At 36.0% G+C, this 19,438-nt stretch overlaps 1 protein-coding gene across 9 annotated transcripts in view; it reads right to left on the bottom strand.

The window, feature by feature from the left end:
• The window catches only part of CADPS2 (calcium dependent secretion activator 2), a 292,803-nt gene that overhangs the window by 125,761 nt on the left and 147,604 nt on the right, over positions 1 to 19,438 (bottom strand). For all 9 annotated transcript variants that reach the window (XM_027720819.2, XM_027720827.2, XM_027720823.2 and 6 more), the window contains one exon: positions 13,415 to 13,554. In XM_027720819.2, the coding sequence (XP_027576620.1) occupies positions 13,415 to 13,554 (140 nt within the window). The remainder of the gene's footprint in view (positions 1 to 13,414; positions 13,555 to 19,438) is intronic.

Below are 19,438 nucleotides of genomic sequence, written 5' to 3'. Positions count from 1 at the left end.
GATGGCAAAAAGTTAAAAAATTTGATATGAAATAAATAAAAATATAGTACAAAATAAACAAATATAGTCTAGCATATAAAATACTTGCATGCAATTTCATCCAATGATGCTGTTTGGGTGCATTTACAGAGTAGCAAATTTAAGCAAAACTAAAATTCAGATTTTGTTATGAATGATACTTTTGCAAAGCTATGGGAACAATGTAACAATAACATAAAGAAATTTATGCAGAAAAAGCCAACTTGAAATTTCCAGTGACCAGACTCCCCTCGATTATGTTGTAGAGTTACTGGGAAGTTCCCAATACTTTGAACTTATTATTGCAAATTTCAGAACACTTCTGATGTGATAAATTTATTCATCATTTAGTGTATTAATAATAAGCAGCTTACTCTATGCTTTCATTTTAGTAAGGCAAATGATGCATAGAAAAAAAAAATGACCTGCCTATATTTCACTTAATGTACATGAAACTACTCTGATCATGATCTTCCCTGTGAGGACCTAGGAAGGCACACATTTTGCTACAGCCTGACAACATTTATTTTTTTAATACTACCTTCAATCTACATAGGACTGACTGGTCAGCCCACTTATTCTTCTTACTCGATAGGAAGAACACTTACATGCAAATGAAACTTAAACCAAAGTTATTACTGTTTTAGAAGAAAAATCAGTTGCAAATCACAGTATTTTCTCAATTCCTCCCGTACAATTTCATGAACTTAAGGCCTATTTTCAGTAAAATGTTAGCACATCATTTCGCCACCAGCTAAGTTACCACCAGCTTTGTTATTTTAATTAGAATATAGAAAAAAATCTTTTTTTCACATGAATAGCTCTCTGAAGTTTTGATTTGAGCATTTCCAATAACAGGCAAGACTCTGTTTAGATTGTACTCTTTAATTTTTAAAAAATCCAATAAAGCCAATATTTACAAACACAATTGTAAGATTTCACACAAAAACATGTATTTCATCTATTTATAGGATTGAACCCTTACCTGAACCCTTGACATGGGCATCAAAGGAAGCTGTTGCCCAGTTTTGCCCAACTACTTTCAGGTACTTTCAAGAAGTACCTAAAGAAAAAAAGGGTTTATCTACATTGGTAACTTAGTCTGAGTAAGGAGTGTGCTTTTGAAGAAAATCTCTTCATTGTCCCCCAGTTGCAGCACTTGGTTCACACTGCAGAATTGAATCAGAGTACGTGAATCAGATTCTTCTTGCATTAAATGAAATCAGGTACTGTGCTCAGCTAGTGCACCCCACATATTCCAGCCACTAAAGGGCTGGAAGTCTAGGATAAGACCTGACAGAGACTGAACTAAATCCCCAGAAAAGCATCTAAGGTCCTCCACAATCACTGAGCCACTTTACAGATCTGTCTGGGTACACTTCACACTTGGCTCCCTTTGTAGTCAGGGAGACACATGCCAAACACAGTTCAGGTTTTCCAGACTACCATCTCTTTGTATTGGGTAGCATAATTTTGGTAGCCATCAGTGGCTAAAAATCCTTCATAGGTACCTTAGACAAGTTCAGGTTACTGCGCTTTGAACCATTCATACTTCAATTCTTCTTTCTCCATGATAGGGTTATCACCTGCAATCTGCCATCTTGGTAGAGGGCTTAATTTTATCCTACTGCTGCATCAAGTGCCTGCTGCTAGAAGGTACTCAGTTGACCAGGCTCTCTCTCTCAGTGATACTGCATTCAAATTTGCTCAAGTGATATAGCCATGAATTAGGTATCAGCCACATAAACTATGCTGACAAGTCCTCAGTGATGCTGCAGTACAGCTCATAACCATCTTGACGGCCTGAAAGTAATCTGTCCTCTAACATGATGCACTGAGAATTGTTGCCAAGGGTTTTTTCACTTCTTTTTTATCTCATACATGCATACAAAGACCAGGAAGTTGAGATGGAGAGAGTTTTAAAGTTGAGAATTGCAGACAAAAATTTGATAGTATAAATCAGAAAAGTCTACCTAGCCATTCCATGGGTCACTGAGATGCTTGGTCATATGTTCTCAGATATTACATGATAAGAAGAAATTAACTGGCATTTACGCATGAATGCGAGGCACCATTAAGGTAAACCATAAGAAATAATCCATGCCGAAAGAATAAGAGTTTAGGATGCAGTGAGACTGTGACATAACTGCATTAAAGAAAGCTGAAAAGAGAACAAGGTACAAAATCCAGTATACAGGAAACAGACAGGTACCAATATGAGTAAGGCACTGCAAACAATTATTTTGTGAGGCTCAATAAGGATTTTAGCAAAGATGAATTAAAGAAGGCTCTGACACACATGCAGTACTGATTATGGGCATTCTCTATATCTAATCAATTATGCATACTCAATCCTAGTGAAGGCAAGAAAATACTGAACAAGTGTTGTAAAGTTATGATCTAAAGACATTACATACACAACTGAACCTGCATAATTTTGCTCATCACAGAGCTGAAGGAAACCCATCTTAACACTTCAGAAGCATGCAGCTTTAAAGTGAAATATAAGAAAAAGGAATACCCTATATAAACACTTTTAATGATCTTTTTAATGTGAGAGTAGAAAAATTACATATTAATGAAACAGATTCTTATACCTATTCTCAATTTCTTAAATTCGTGTTTCAAAAAGTTATGAGAAAAAACAAAGCAAACTTTTTTGTAAGAAAAATATTTTAAGTTTACTATCAGCCTTGACTAACCCATGGATCTTTTTCACATGAAGTCTGTTGTGGTTAAGCTAAGTGAGTTTGGATCTAAATTTATATCTCAGCTTTTACAAATATTTCAGATTAATTACTATGGAATGAATTAAGAATGACACCTTAATTAGTAATGCTTCTCTTGGCAATTAGGATTTTCTTGGCTTCTCTTAGCAATTAAAGTGGCAGTGGCATATCATTAAAGTCTTCAAAGATTCCCTGTGCCTCCTCAGAAGCAATTACTGTGGGAAGCACTGAAAATCAGGCTCATAGCTATAATCTGTTCTCTAAGGATGTAGCAGCAGGATAAACGCTTTTGCTTCTTCCATAGTAATTTTGCATTAACCCATCATCATTATCCAATCAATCATTAATGTAATTTTAATGTGTCATTTTTCATGAAGTTCAATTTAATTTTGAAAAAGTAACTGATTATACTCAATTGATTTTGCAAAAGTGTACAATAGCGAAATCATTTAAATGAAGACACTTAACACATTAGCACTTTTCTTCATGGCAAAATGCTAGGATTCTTTTAGCACAGTGAAATATTAGCACTTAGCACAAATTAAACTAGGATAACAGAAAATACTGTTATGAGACACCTTGGAATAATAGTTGCAAGGCATGCATACATCACTAAAAGTGCTGCTTATAATGTACGTAGGAAATTTTGACCTTAGTGCATGCACCCTTATGAATGTAAAAATGAGGACAGGTTTATCTGACTTTATCAAGATAAGGTAATTACAGCTACATGAATGACACTTTCAACCCTCTGACTAAATAAACAAAAAATGTACACCATTGCTATTGGATCAAAATTTAAAATTTTTTATTAATTATGGGCCAAAATTTGACCAATATTTCTGCTGAAATATAAATCCATTGTTTTAATTTTCAAATGTTCTGACTTCAGAGTTTCTCAGTAGTTTAATTCCACATGTCTGAAGTTCTTGAAATGCTTGAGTTTACTCTGTGCTGGGATTCACGAGTCCTGTCTTGCAGAAAGGGATACTCACAGGCTTGTCTTCAGTGTCTTGGATCTTCAGAGTCAGCAACTGTTTGAGATTTACTGTTGAAAAGAAAGATATTCTCCTCTTCCTAAATTTTATTAAAAAGCTCTCATGGTTTCAAAGAAATCATGTTAACTTCATGCAGTAAAGTTACAGATCAGCAATGCCAGTCCTTTCCAGTTCAAGATATTCAGCAACGACTACATTTCATGAAGTATTCTAAAGTTTGCAGCCAGGATACTTTTCACAGCAGTTTGTAACATATCCTTCTTCAGGATTGTTCACTGAGTAGAGAAAATATAACCATATAGATATGTGGTGCTGCATGTTAGATGACATTTTGGCACACCTTTACACAAAGTAAGGAGCAGACCTTCCTGAAGTGGTATTTGCTGTGCTGTATACTCCTGGTGCTGCTCACATTTTTTTACCAAACCCTTTTTTCTTCAACAGTCCACTGTGTTTAAAATTCAACCAAAGCCTATTTCATCAGCCATAAAACGTATCTTCCTTAAGTGGTAAAGCACTGTCATTAATACAGTTTGCTTCAGCACTGCAGAACCACCTACAGCTACCATGCTTGTCTTGATCAAACCTTAGATTGTCATTCTAGGTCTAGGTTAAATACGGATTGGGAAATGAAGCACTGTAGTTCACACCTCTTTTGTCTTTGAAGTCAAACAAACTCAGCTGAAAGTCTGGTACTTCTTTATGCCTTCCTGTCAGAAATGACAATGAAATCTTTTGCCCAGTGTCTCAAAGGTATATGGCAAGCAAATACAAGGTCACACTGTCCATGCATTGTTCTGTCTTTATGAGAGAATTCCCTTTAGATATGTCTGCTTTTGTTCATCTTCCACATTACAGACATCCCCAATAGATTATAAGGTATTCTTTGGAAAACAGTTCATCTGCATGGGTAGATGAGAATGAGGTTCTTAGGACAACTTGGGCACTACACAGAGGCCAGCTACACTGACTCAACATTGTCCCATTTGCCAATAACAGGACAGATGAGAAAAACTGCACACTATAAAGTCACAGTGAGAGGGAGTGACTAGGTTTTATTTAGACTCAGCTGAGATGAATACACACAGTTCCTGTGATGGGATAGTCTTGCAGCAGACTGCTGCATCCCACTGCTGCACTTAAACATGTTGTAACAAGATTTCATGAGGCAACAACTGAGAATCAGGAATCAGGAGTATTTTTGTTATATGGTTAGTGAATTAAGAACAAATCTTTCCTTCGTGATAGGCATCCCTTTCCCATGCACAAGGAAGAGTGGTGAAAGATTATCTTTTCCCAGAGGTAGTTTCAAATGGCACAAAGGTAGTCTAATAACCTACTATTTGTGTATGAATAGCAACTCACCTCAAAACACCGGAAAGCCTGATGTTGGCAGTGGGCAGTCTCTGTCAGGTATTTGTAGAAAGATTTACCTTCTAAATGTATTTGAGACTAATTAGGAGTACTTTTAATAGAAATTATAAAGGATACTGATATACTGAAATACAACTCTACTGTTATTAGGATAAGGACATTTTTTGAATAGAACTGCAGGTATTAAAAATACAAATGAAGCACGCCTGCTGCCAAATAGAACAAGATGTATATGTCAGAGGACATCACAAACCCTAAACTACCACTGGTGCAAACACAAAAACCGCACAGGAATTAATTGTAGATGACATTTATTTCATATATTTATTTAATTTCATGAGAGTTGAATAAAGGTGAATTTATTAATCTTCGAAAGTATATAAACAGACACTACTTTATCTATAAAGATCAATATAGTATGAAACTCAAGAAATATCAGTAGAAGGGAGAATATTTCTCCTAACTGCATGGTTAGCTGTAGCAAAATTGTCTTACTATCCATCAAATCAGCCCGAGTTTCATTTAAAATAAAAGGAGACAGTTTCAAAAAACTCACTTATGTAGCTGTGCACAGTTTATCTCTGACCTGAATTTAGACTTGAGAAACTGTGAATTAGGCAGAAGAAAAAGATGACATGACTGAAGCCCACCTCTTGCTCTGGTAATTCACCTTTTCAAAGCTTTGTGTCTGGTTATTGGGCATTTATTTTTCTTCTCATGAATGCAATAAACATAGAGAAAAGTTTACCTTACCACCTCCAGTGTACCTTTTCCTTTTTCCATAGACAGTGTCCTAGCACTGATAAACCAACTTGTAAAGATATTCCTCCCTATCTAGTGGGTGCTTTGAGAAAACTCAGAGAACTCTAACATAGCCTAAATACCAATATTTTTAGGCTGCTATAGTGAGGCCATATGACTAAATGATCAGAAAAGGCTTCCAAACTATCTGATGTGTAAAGTTTGTAAAATTCAAACAAACTCAACAGTTTCTTCCATCTGACTTTTCTTATACTTCCTGGTCTTGACATTCACAAACCAAAAAATAAGCATTCTACCAAAGGACCGGAAGAACTTTGCTCTTCAAGGCAGTAGCTGAAGTCAGTGCTCTGCTGCCCTTTTCTGAACTAGAAGAAGAAATGCAATAGCAGCAAACAGAAAGCTAGATGGTGCTACTATGCTGACTTTATGGTTACAAGTAGACAGGCTGCACACAGACTTGGATAGACAAATCAAATATTATAAAGAGATACAGAAGAATACATATAAAAAGATACTTATGTAGATGCAGAAATGCTGTAGTTGGATAAGTATTTGTGTATCTTTACATTTGGTTGAGTAAATTATGCTGTGTTGATAAGAAATGAAAAAGAAGAACAGGAATCTCTCAGATAGCCCCCTCTCCCTTTTGGAAAAGAAAAATGTTAAGGAGAAACATATTTTCAGTAACTGTTGAAAAGTAATATACAAAGTTATTGGTTTTATCTCATGGAAAATAGTACTAATTGAAGAAGTCTATGATACATATTATCATATAATAACAAGGATTAGTAAGGATTTTCTAAGATGTTGGATAAATCTTAGGTGTCATTGTAGGTTTCTAACACTTTGAAGCAACTCTATATCTACTTAATCTAAGAAAAACTAAACTTGGTATTTTAGCTTAGCCAAAAACATGTTTCTATTTCATCTTTTTACTGTTGGTAAAACAAATTATTTAAAATTATTCTGACATATTTGTGTGTTTTGGCTCAGAAGAAGGACAATTACAAAGGCCTATCTGTGACAGGGAGCATGCAGTGCTTGCTAAGAGAAGTGTGATTGTATCCCTGACATCTTTATCTGTAGAAGTAACCCAGAATTGAAATAGAGTCATTTCAATGTAGTCATCTTCAAATCAGCCATGAGATTGCAAATCTTAAAGTTATAAAGCCATTTCTACTTCTCTTCCTGCTCTTCTTTGCCAGGGGACCATGGACAAACAGCACGTAAGAGCTGGCACCACCATCGTTCTGGCTAACTTCAGTGTCTCCGTGGCTCTTCTTACTCATGAGCTCACTAATAGCTATGACAGTGGTTTATCCAGGTGACAGGTGTACAAAAGCCCTACCACTGAGAAGCCAGCAGACCTCAGTGCTATCCTCAGCATGGTCTCCAAATTGCCTGTGACTTGGGGTGATCTCTGTTCGTTCCTATGCTTCAGTTCACTCAACTGCAAACCAGATTACGCTCATCTTCCTGTCTAAGGAATTCTTCTATCGATGGGTGACAAGTGTCACAAAAATGAGAAGGGAAAATAACTTATCCTCTAATTCTGCATCTTAGAAGACTGCTAATCGGGGCATTTGTCTCACAGATTTCCTTTAGCTCTAAAACTACAGCAGAAGGAGGAGAAATGCGATACTTCAGTCCCAGTCAGAAACCACTAGCTATATTTATTGTTTATAAGTGCTCTCCTAAGAAAATTTCAGCCAATTTCAAGTGCAAAAGAGAAAAAAACCTGAAAAGGTTAGCAAATAAATGGCGATCTTTATATTTTGAAAATACAAAAATACAACCATAAAACCCCCCACAAAATAAAAAATAAAACATCAACAAGTTGTGAGAGAAAAATGATTTTGCACAGATTCTTTAAATTTTCAGAGACTACAAGTTCAAAAAAGTCACTAAAACACTTGCTTTACAGATGAGACACAGAAAATCCCAAGTGCTTGCAGAATGTATATTCCAAACACAAAAGATTAAGAAATTAAAGGTATAACATTTCTATATGCAACATGTCATAGCAGAAAGCAGAACAGAATTTATAAGAATGAATTTTGCCCTTCAAATATTTGAAAAAGTTCTGATCAGGAGCTAGGTTAAAATGTTTTACTTTGGAAGTCAAACCCAAATAATATCACCTAGTAATATTGTCCTGTTCAGGTTGTTCAATTAGTAAGAATTTAATTTTGGTTTATTAATTATTTTCCTTCTGTTTTTTGGTATGACTATTGAACATTACTAATCCTTTTAAAGCAAGCTCACTATTCCTTTTTTATTTCTAGATTGGAAGCAATAGAATAATACCCTTTAGTAACCACTAGGCTATGCTAACAGTCAACTTAACAAGCACAAAACCTACTTTAAAAATAACGCATGCTACAAATGCACACAGATGTGCAAAGGCACATCAAAAAATCCCACACACATTAGAGAAGGTATTTACAGTAACTCACATATCTTGAGTCAATTAACCTGTCCTGCTTGGGTTTTCAACCCTAATATAATTATGAGTTAAGGAGAGCCAAGTGAGCCTTCCTGAAGCAAACAGCACCTCCCTTACACTGCTATTCTAACTCAACAGAAATAATCAGGCTTTTAGCATTTCATAGAGAAAGTTTTAAGCTCCAATTTTCCTCATTTCCTTTTATGATTTACTTTAGATTCAAGACTGCAACAGAAAAAAACTATAGAAATCTTAAAACCCCTCTAAAGATTACTAAAGATTAAAAAAAATATCTTGTATATGATCTGCATTTTAGACAAGGGAAAGGTTACCGTATTCTATGAGATGAAAAATACATTAAAAATTATGAGAAAGGAATTTGAAATATCATGAGTTATCAATAACTGGAAGAACTGTTTTACAAATCCCCAATAATGAATGACATTTATCTTGTCATTACTTAGACTAGCTGTGTAGGCTTCCCCTTGTATTGGCAGGACTGAAGTAGAAGAGGATGGTTATATATAATTAGGATTAATTCCTCCTCTGAGAGCCTTTCATGCGAGAATAACAATCTAAAATAGATAATAGGATAATGTTTACTGTAAGATGGTTATGAGTATTCCTTTTCTTCTTTAAGCGTGTAACAGAATACATAGAAAAACCATGAACTGCTTCCTTGATCAAGTGCCTTCTTAAAAATCACATTAGTAGGGGTAACACTAGATTAACTGTATGAACATGTCAACATAACATCAGAGTAAAAGCTGCTTCTGTTCTGAAGAAGTACAAATGAACTGCAATTGAGATTCACAATAGTGTTGAGTCCTAAAGATTTTTATTTCTTGCTCTTAGAAAGGTTACAATTCATAATGAAAAATCCCTAGTTTATAATTTTATTTTAAGTATAATTTTTGGTTATGAAAGTGGAAATCAAAGAGAGAATATGATTTGAATATGCTGTAGTCCAGAATACTATTTGTGAATTAAGTACAAGACAGCACTTAATATTGTAAAATTACATATTTTGATGTCTTGCAGCATATCCCCCAAGTCAGTAAGTAAAGTCTGTCTTAAACAGGAGAAACTTTTCTGAAGACGCAAAATTGTAACCCCACCATTAGCTTGGACCTGTGGCTTTTGCCAACCTTGCAGAACCTGAAATATTTGAGTGTAGCTCCCATATCTAAAAACTCTCTTACTGTAATTAGATAGAGCATTAATCTAATAAAGCCATCTTTCTGAAGTTGGCCGTGGGATAAAATTTTAATTCAACTTTGAATAAATTTAAGATTCTAATCTGAAAGACATTATGTAATGCCAACAGATTGCCTTCTTTTTCTGAGAGAAATAAGAATCTTGCACATTAGTTTGTTAACTCAGACTGACACAGAAAATTCAAGTTGTCTAGTTCAAAGATTGGGCAAAGATGAAGAATGAGATGCTTCTGAAAAATAAACTGAAGAAATAGAACTTAGCTGGGCTAATCATACTAATTACATTAGAAGTCTGTTATTAAGGTTGTAAAATTCAACTTGCTAACATGATGAAATTCCAGCAGAAAGGATGATCACATTCTGTCTTTCTTTTATTTCCCTTCCTTTTGTGTACTCTATGACACTAAATGTAAATATCTGACCACATACTAACAATAAAATAAAATAAAATAAAATAAAATAGACAAAAATCTCCAGTCATTTTCTCTATTCGGGACAGCAGCAGCTGCCTTCAGCTCTTTGGCACCTTATTTTGTCCTATGTCCTGCTTCGTTATTTGTTATGCAAACAATGCTTTATAAAGAGAACTGAGTTATTTGCATTTCCATGTTGTGCAGGTTCACCAGGGAACTGTAATAACACTGCCTGGCAAAGCATAAGCCTTTGGCTGAGTGAAATGACAATGTCTCAACTCCCGCAGCATCTCCAGTGTGTGGAAACTTTTTCTACCAGATGCTTTCCAAGATTTACCTTCAACTGTGTATGATCCTGGGAAGTGGTACTATTCTCCCTTGATAACAGGACAACTGAAGTACTAAAAATTTTAGGCTTCAGATATTAAAATGAAGATCTAATTCTTTCAATATTTGGACTCTAACAGCACAATGTATATTTACATCCGCATTTCCACTGATTTCAGCTAGTAGCCATATAATCAGATTCCAGTTTATCAAACTGAACACAGGAAACAAATAACATACCACCAGTTACTATGTGTGGAAACATTTCAGTCTCTTACAGGGATGTCCTTCTGTGTAGCACAAACAGGATAAAAGCCAGTTTTTCCAGGTCTCTCTCAACTATTTTAACCACAAAATATTTCTTTGCCTTCCCGTAATACTGTCCATCATCCATCATATGTTTCCAGCCTCTTCACAAATGCAGATTTCTCTGATAACACAATATAAGTTCAGAACCAGAATAGCTTTAATATGTGTGTTGAAGCAGGTGTGAATCTCTCTTGAAAAAACAGCAAATGACCACTCCCCCAGGAAGTCAAGAGAAGGCTGCAGAGAGTGCCTGGATAATGGCTCTTCATAACATTAATGGTTCCTGACTGTACACTCTAATAAATCTACTAGCAGGTCCTTATTTCCCTCCAAACAAACACCCTCTTCCTTACTCTCACTGCAGCTCCAGTGCCATCATAAAGAATTTCATCTACCTCTTCAATGGTTATTGAAGGAATTATTAAGTTTTTATTTCATTTCACATATATTTATGGTGGAGAAGTCCACACAGCCCTTCCTTGGTGCCCCAACTTTTCTAGAAAAGTGTGTAGGTAATAATCATTATAGCCAATCATTATTAGCCAAAGAAAGGGAAATGATGACTGACCTTGAGCATTTTTAGTGGGAAAAACAACAATATTTGCCTGGAGAATAGTGACAGCAGTGATCCTGATGTAAAATGAAGTAAATAACTGTGCCAGGAGATTAAGATTCAAAATCAATGTGAGGAAGTAACCACCAGCAGCAGATGAAAGGGATAATGATTGAACAAAATTTTTGACAGCAATATTTGATTGGGCTTTTTAATGCTCAAACAAGAAGACTACTGACATAATCCACCATGGAAAAGTAAATTGTGGGGTTTAGGAAGATCCTCTGAAGATCCCAGAAGAACAGCTGCTAGCCAAGAAAGTCTCTGGGGAAACATAGGAGCATAATGAGAAGAAACACTGGAGCCTTCCTTGTTGCTAGATCCAGCTGCATGTTATACTCTAATTGGGGTTGCAGAGAACAAGACCCCAACATTATCAGTGAGATGATCAAAAATGGTGACTACTTCTAGTCATGGCTTGGGATAGGTGCAAGGCAGCACAACATCCCTGATGTGTGTAGAGTGAAGTATGCAAATGAACCAGGTCATGTGCAAGTTGCATCTGTTGCGTATTATTCATTACTGATGCTATTCAAATCACCCTGCCTCCATGGCCGCCTTTTGACAAATCTGCTGAAGAAGGCAGGCAGCACAGTGCCACCCTGCATCACGCTGAATACTGCAACTGGCTGAATGCCTACCAGCTGCAGGAAACTGAAACTATGACAGTGGGCTGAATCTAAACAACGATGTGCCACCATTACCAAAGCATTTCAGAGGTGTTTGGTGAGTCCAAATGAATGGGGCAGGGGGTGGGGATTCAAAGGAGAGCATCATGCTTTAGTACTGACAAACATTTCTCTTTCCCTCCCAGCTCCTCTCCACTCTACCTTATTCAAGTCAAGCCAGTCTTCCTGCTCTCTTCTGCCATATTAGCCAATTTCCCTTATTCATGTATTTGCAGCCCTACTTTGAAGTTTTTTCATCCCAGTCTCCAAGCTCAACAGCACCAGTTCCCCTGTTGACTCCATGACTGGTTTCCTCATAGCTCCTGGTCACCAGTCACTGGTTTCCATCCAGCAAGTCTCATAGTTACAGTCCTGACCATTTGCATCTAAGTTTCCCAAAAGCAAACTGAGGGATGAGCTTGATACCTGGGAAATTTCAGCCCAATGAATTAACAATTCACCAAAACCGAAATAAGTTTGGTTGTTTTTTTAGAGAAAGGATCATATATAGGAAATTTTGGCAATTACTGCCTATATTCAATGAGCAGAATACTAACAAGAGGAGACTTAATAGAAATCTAAATAGTATGGACAGTACATTGATTCTTTGTGATTGTTTTATAACAAGATACGCCCTTGCTTACTGTCAGCAACACTACCTGTTTTTGCAGTGGGGCTGAGGAATAGTGGCGGCAAGCGACTAAAGGAGATATCTTTATGAGTAATCTATTCCACATAGATGAGTCTTTCTGCTGTGCCTTTTGCAACCGGTCATGCCTATCTCGTATTGGCCTTTTTAGCCACCAACACGTCTGCAATAAAGGGGTTAACAAGGACCAATGGGACACCTCAGGACACCTTCCCAGGACACCTTGTGTGGGAGACAATAGCTTCACAGGGGGTGTCTGGGAAAGGGGGACAGTGACACTGCAGAAAATACAAAAAGCCATTTTGAAACATGTTTAAACCAATTTCTCATCAGATTCACTGCTACAGTAGAGCCCTTCCCAAATCTTCGTTCACGAAGCCTAGCCATGATGATGATGATTCCACATAGCTTCAGTGTTAGACAGAAAAACATCCTTTAACTGGTAGTTGTACGTAAATTCCTTTCAAGAGAAAGACCATACAGAGAAAGGAAAGGGGAGACTATGTGGCAAGTACCATCACATTCAGGTATATAATTAATCCTATTTTAATGGAAAAATGTTTCTCCTAAATATCTTTTTTTTTTTTACGAAGTGCTATAAATTGTAACATTCAAAACCAGTATCTAAATGAGACTGTACTTTCAGTTCTGCATTTCAGACTTAGCTCATCATGTATCTTTACATATCACTGAACATCCGAAATGGATGTTATTCCTGACTAGTTTAAACTTTATGTATAAAATGAAGATATAACACAATGCCATACCTAAGAATTATTTTAGACTTTGATAATGCTTTACAAACTTTACAGGTTTAGATACATATGGTTAAAACACAGGCACAGTGAGGAAAAATAATAAAACACAGACAGATGGGAAATGGACACTTACCCACAGTGCTTCATGTGAGGTGGTTTATCCATTCTCACTGCCAGTTTAATTTTCAAATCATTATCCTGACTGTTTTTGGGGACTATCATTTTATGCAGATCAGGTGCCTTTGGGCTATTGGATGTTGGATATAATACTACCTGCAAGTCATAAAGAAAAACTTCAATGAGTTGATAAAAAAATCAACTGTTAGTCTTTAATGGAAACTTCTAAGCAGTGAAAATTTTTGTTGCATTTCCTCCAATATGAAAGACGACTAAAAAAGATTTCATAAATCTGATAAACCAGTTGACTCGATCTTATTGTAACAGACAAATTTCCAAAATCAACTGCTTCCTTTTCTTACAAATTGGAGTTTCCATATTATGAGTTAAGAACATTTCCTCCTGTTAATACATTCTGAATTAACAGTTTTAAATGAAAAGGAACAGTTGGCATTTCAGAATGATCACGTACAATTAAATAAGAACCTAAACTTTTACATTATTCAGTGCTCTGCTGGAAGAGCCATGTTGAAACAATTTGCTGTAGCATTATGCAATGGATCAGGCCTCCAGCAGTGACATTGTTTGAGAGAAGATAACCAAAATATACTCTTCATCTACATTTTTTGATCAATAGCATTAGTAAAAGTCAATTTTAGTAAAAACTGCAGAAATTGGAGATGAATTCTAAAGCACCTTTGCGGCAAATGGAATATCATAAATGTAAGATACTATGTCCAGTTCATATGTGATATGACATAAATCTTTTGTTTAATCTATAGTGGTAGATATAAAAAAATTTAAAAAATACACTGAATTGTAAACATTTAATTTTTAAAACATTTATACAAATCTCTTGAAAATTTTACTAGCAATTAATCTTAGATCATTGTTAGTCACAAGCCGTTAAATATTTACTTACCATCATTTATAGCCAGTACAATTAAATATTATTGCTTCATCAAATCCTTACCCACAGTAACATGTTCAGCACTTCAGTGCTGCTGAAACATAATTTCCTTTCATTCTTATTATAAGCACTACTTTTGAATCAATTTAGACTTTAAAATATTCTAAACACACTACTTGGGAGACTTTCATAACATTCAGTGAGTTCTGAATTACCATTAACATGGAGCAGTATTTCAAAAGTAACAACATTCTAAAAAGCAGTGTTCTTCACATCCTTTATTTCTTGAAAACTAAAATTAATCATTATGTTAACCATCAAGTTAATTTCTTACACATAGTACTGGGAGCTTGTGTCACATATTTAAAAGACAATATAGTCTCCTCTGTGTTATTATGAAGGTTAAATCAAGGATTTGAGCAAAAGTCTCCAAGAAAGTATAAATCTAATTGATGTTACTAAGCCAAAGATATTACAACAGTGTCATTCAGATCTAATCATCTGAAAGACGATGTAAGTGGAAGGCCTTCAGCTTCTCATCTCAGTATTTTGCAGAAACATATTCCTGCATCCCACTATTACAGGAGCTCCAGTCAAGCAGAGAAATATAAGGCATCACCCCTAACCAAGCATGCAACCTTTTTAACACCAGTGTAAAAAATAACCTGTCAGATCTATTGAGTACATTCAGTACCTTTTAGAGAGATAGCAGAAGAATCAGTGTATTCTGATTTTAACAAACCAGCAGGCTACTTCTTTTATTTTTTGAAACACACAGAAGACAGTATTTATAACAGAACTTATTCCTTTTTTCTGATTTTCATTCTGAGTAAAAGCCATCCCTTAAAAAACATTTAATAGCATTATGAGTATAGCAACCTTTGCATTCTGATGTATCAAACAGAAATCTATTTTTAGTTTGTTTATCTCTTTAAATGCAAGATTATATAAACAGAATTATTACTCATTCTTTGCATTTAATCACTTGACATTCACATAGGACTGTAGCTGATGTTAAGAACTTTTCCTTTTCTACAGGTTGTAGTTCTCATTGTCTGTCCTGTAACAGCTTATTACAGCTCATGCGTCTCAAGTGACATCTTTCTCCTGTCAACTTCTTGAGTTTTTAGAATGCTGATGAAAATACAAGCAGACAAGAGTATAATTAATTCATAACTTCGGTACTGGGAATTTTTTCTGAATTTTTAAAGAAATATTACGGAGCTTCAATTTCAAAGCTCTCACAATGAATAAGTATCTGTCAGACCATTTAAGTATGCACTGTGTTGCTTTTGTATTACACTTTGTCATGCCTTCCAGCTGACAGAACTTTGTAATCAAACTTTTTGTTACATGCAAACACACGTACACACATTCACACTAAGCATTTGACAGGCATTAATCAGCTTCACGATAACCTTCACACTAGCATTGCCCTTAAGTGCAGTGACAACCATGTTGTACCACACCATCAGGTGGCACAAAATTTAAGCTCCCACCACACTGAAACCAAAACACTCAGCAATTGTTCCTTGTTAAGAGAAGTAAAAGGTTGCTGAAATTTCTATTAAAAGCTCTCTCTCCACTATGGCACACTGCAATGTGATGTCATTGTCATTGTCCATAGAGAAACATTCTAGGCTATTTTGTCTCAGATTTCCTTTCAGCATTGCTTAAGGGATTTTAATCTTCTGGTTGTTTTATAATATACTTCAAAAAATGAAATGGTATCAGCTCATACGTCTTATTTGACAGATATAAAACTCAACTACAGGATACTCTCACTGTGTCTAAAACTTCTAAAAATTTCATAAAATTACTACTACATCATATATTTCTGAAATTGTATTTTATTTTATTTTATTTTGATTTATCTTATTTTATTGTTCATATACCTGTGGATATCACCATAGTAGGTTATTCAGCAGCAGCACAGAGAACTATGAGTTTCTAGTCTAGGACTGGGCTTACTATAAGTAAACTAACAAGTAATCTACATTAAAAATATAATGAACTATTAATCACCAGAATGCTACACAGCAAACGTAACTGCTGTGCATTAAATTACTTCAATTCATTTAAGGCAAATTAATAGTATCAGAACAGTGTGGGTTGAGATACTTCAGTAAATTCAATCATCTCATGATCATTAAAAATACTTGACCACGTGTTCCAATTACATCCATTATTACATTTCCTCAGACCACACTGTAACTGAAAAAGTGTCAAGTTCACTTTATGCTTTTCCTCATTTGGATGTAAAATAAGCACAAAAATCCTAAATACTATAGAACAACACTTATATGCATTTGTGAAAAGTGATGTTCTCAAAACACTGTTTCTTAATTGTAAATGACTGAAAATGTTTCTCTCCCGGGCTTAAAAGATGACAGGTTGAAAGTCATGAAGCTAATATAATCTGACAGTTTAACTAACCATCATTTTTGTGATTCAGTAGTATATTTGGGTCCCCAGCTGGATCACAACAGAAGTTAAATTAAGTACACCAGAGCCAAACAGTCAACCCAGACAAGCAACTATTAACTATCCTCTGTCTTTGGCCCACTGATCGTATCTTCTTTTAAAGGTATGAAAGAAAAGTTGCGTTGTCCAAAGTACTCTGAAAGCTTGAACAAACCAAACAGGAAAATCTTCCCTTCACAGAGCAGATAACCTTACATCACATGGCCTTATTCATAAGTAGCTTTGTGAAGTCTGTTCAGAATAAACAATACACTCATGATCACGTAAGAAACCCCACAATGAAGTAGAGAAACCAAGCCCTCTAACTCCTGTGCTCTACCAGACACTTCTAACTCAATTTGTGATTATTTAAAGCTATGAAAAACAGCCAGTGCCTGACACATAAGATCATACACTTCCTCAACTGCATTTGTTGAAGCTTTCATCATGCAATAGGACTAATTAATTCTATGTAAGGTTTTTTCTTTCATGTTTTAAAATGCAGTAATTTAAAAAGTTGCCAGTGCAAGCAGAGAGAACAGGCAAAATTTATGCTATGAAATAAGTACCCTTCATCATTTGGCACATGTAAATTTATGCTGCTGGTCATTCTCTGAGCAAGTATCACAGGAAAATCTTCTAGTCAAATAGGCACTGTTTCACTGATTTGAAAATAGTAGCATAGACCAAAAATTATTGAGCTGGTTTGGGATATGAAACACTAAAGAGACCCTTTAGTGTTATTTTTTTTTGTGTAACTCTGACCCCAGCCTCCCTTATGGGACACTTACCTGGTTTTGATAGAAATGTCTACTGACTCCTCTTAAGTCACCCTCTACCCTAACTTGAAAGTTTGGAGTGTTCTGAATTCTGTCAGCCCCTTGCCCCAAGATTGGCTAATGTCAGAAAGCCAGAAGCTGCTGCCAGTGTGGCAAGAAGCGAAATTCCTTCAAATTTCCCAGCAGCAGCCTGCCAAGCACAGCATCTCATTTTCCTTGAGCATTAAGTCATGATGCACTGTTGCCAGGAGGATGCAGAAAAAGAAGCTCAAGAAGAGGCTCAAAATCAGAGGTAGAAAGGGGAAAATGAGATGTCTCTCTTGAGAGTAACTCTTTTAAAAGAGTTATCCCCTTGAAAGAATGGGTTAATAAGAGCTCGATCACCAAGGGAACTTATGAGTTTTTTATGCAAGCTCCATCATCTCACCTATCGATTAATCTCTTGCTTTTTGGCTGTGATTGTATTACAGCTGAAATGCTGAGACAAGGCTTTGAGTAACACATGGTTAAAAAGAAACAAAAAAGCAAACAGAAAAACTGAACAGGTGCATGGTGAGAGAGCTATCTAAAGTACTGTTGATGACGAAGAACTGAGAAGACTTCACAATTTATGCAAACAATGGACATCTGTTGATGGTGCCAGCCGAATACTTCCCCTAATAGCTCTTAGCAATTGATAAAAATTGTCTTTGAGTCCTTCCCAAAGAGCCTGTCCCCTATATCTAAGACAGAGCATGCCTGAATGTAAAATATCTCAAGCACTTCTGAGGAGAGGCATTCTCAAAGATACTGAGAAACCCTCTGTTAGCATGGAAACAGTAACACTCAGCAAGACATAGCAGGGTGCTGACAGGCAGACTGCATGGGGGGCAAGAGAAAAAGAGGGAATGGAAGCAATCTGTTATCATTTTCAAACTTAAAAATGATGACAGAAAAACCTGAGAAATCTCAGTCATTTCAATCCTCACAATCCCCAGGCTGGCAAGCTTTAAATTTACATAGTCACAGGATGAAATTGTCTCTGCTCAGAGGCTCTTTGAATGTGGCACATTCAGAAATCCGGAAAACATGCAAGTATAGGTACCTAGCCAGTACAGCTACTTAATAATGTCTTTAAATTAAACCAAGAGTAACAGCACTAAAGGAAAAAAACTCCTAGCTGCACAGCTAATTATTGCTGGCTGCAGCTGACTGTGACAAGCAGGCTGTGAGACAATAGTTCTCTTTTAATTGAATAGTCAGAGCAAAAAGGCTGAAAATATTCTTATATTCAAAAAGTATCAGCAATCAAACACCACCTGCTGCTCTCACATTGTATCCACATGTGTGCTAAGCACGCACAATGGCTGTCACTTTGAATTACTAGGTTTGAACATCTTCATACACAAAGTACTGAACAAGAAAACGTGGTGTGAGATTCCTGAGTTTCAGAAACCACCAGGCTGCTTTTTCAGAAGTATTTACACCAAATTGAATGCTTCTTCACGCTTCCTCAGTTGTTGCACATATAAATGCAAACATCAATTCTGCCTTCTCTATGCACATACAAAAACTATTAAAGTGGCCAGATCAGTGTCAGTCACATAAAACCTGTATCACACAATTCAAAGATATCTGAACAAAGTAAGCTCTTAACATTTCCTCATTAGAATGAACTTAGCTTCAAAGATGCAGTCTGCCTCACTTTCTGGAAGCTAAAATCAGGGGTTCACTATATGTGGAGGTCTGGACAACCACAGGCAGAGACCACTCCAGAAGCTCATTTTCTTCAGAACTCAAATCCAAATAACATCCCTTCCCCTTCCGTGCAGCACATATCTCTGTTTTCAGCAGAAAACTGAGTTTGTTCAACTGCTCTCCAGTTTGTGTAAAACAGAGAAGAAAGGTT

This window comes from Pipra filicauda, unplaced genomic scaffold (assembly GCF_003945595.2).
Source record: "Pipra filicauda isolate LSUMZ 115617 unplaced genomic scaffold, ASM394559v2 scaffold113_size4260070_pilon, whole genome shotgun sequence".
Taxonomy (NCBI): Eukaryota; Metazoa; Chordata; class Aves; order Passeriformes; family Pipridae; genus Pipra; species Pipra filicauda.
The sequence above is the reverse complement of the archived record's forward strand: the minus strand, read 5'-3'. Positions and strand labels throughout refer to the sequence as shown.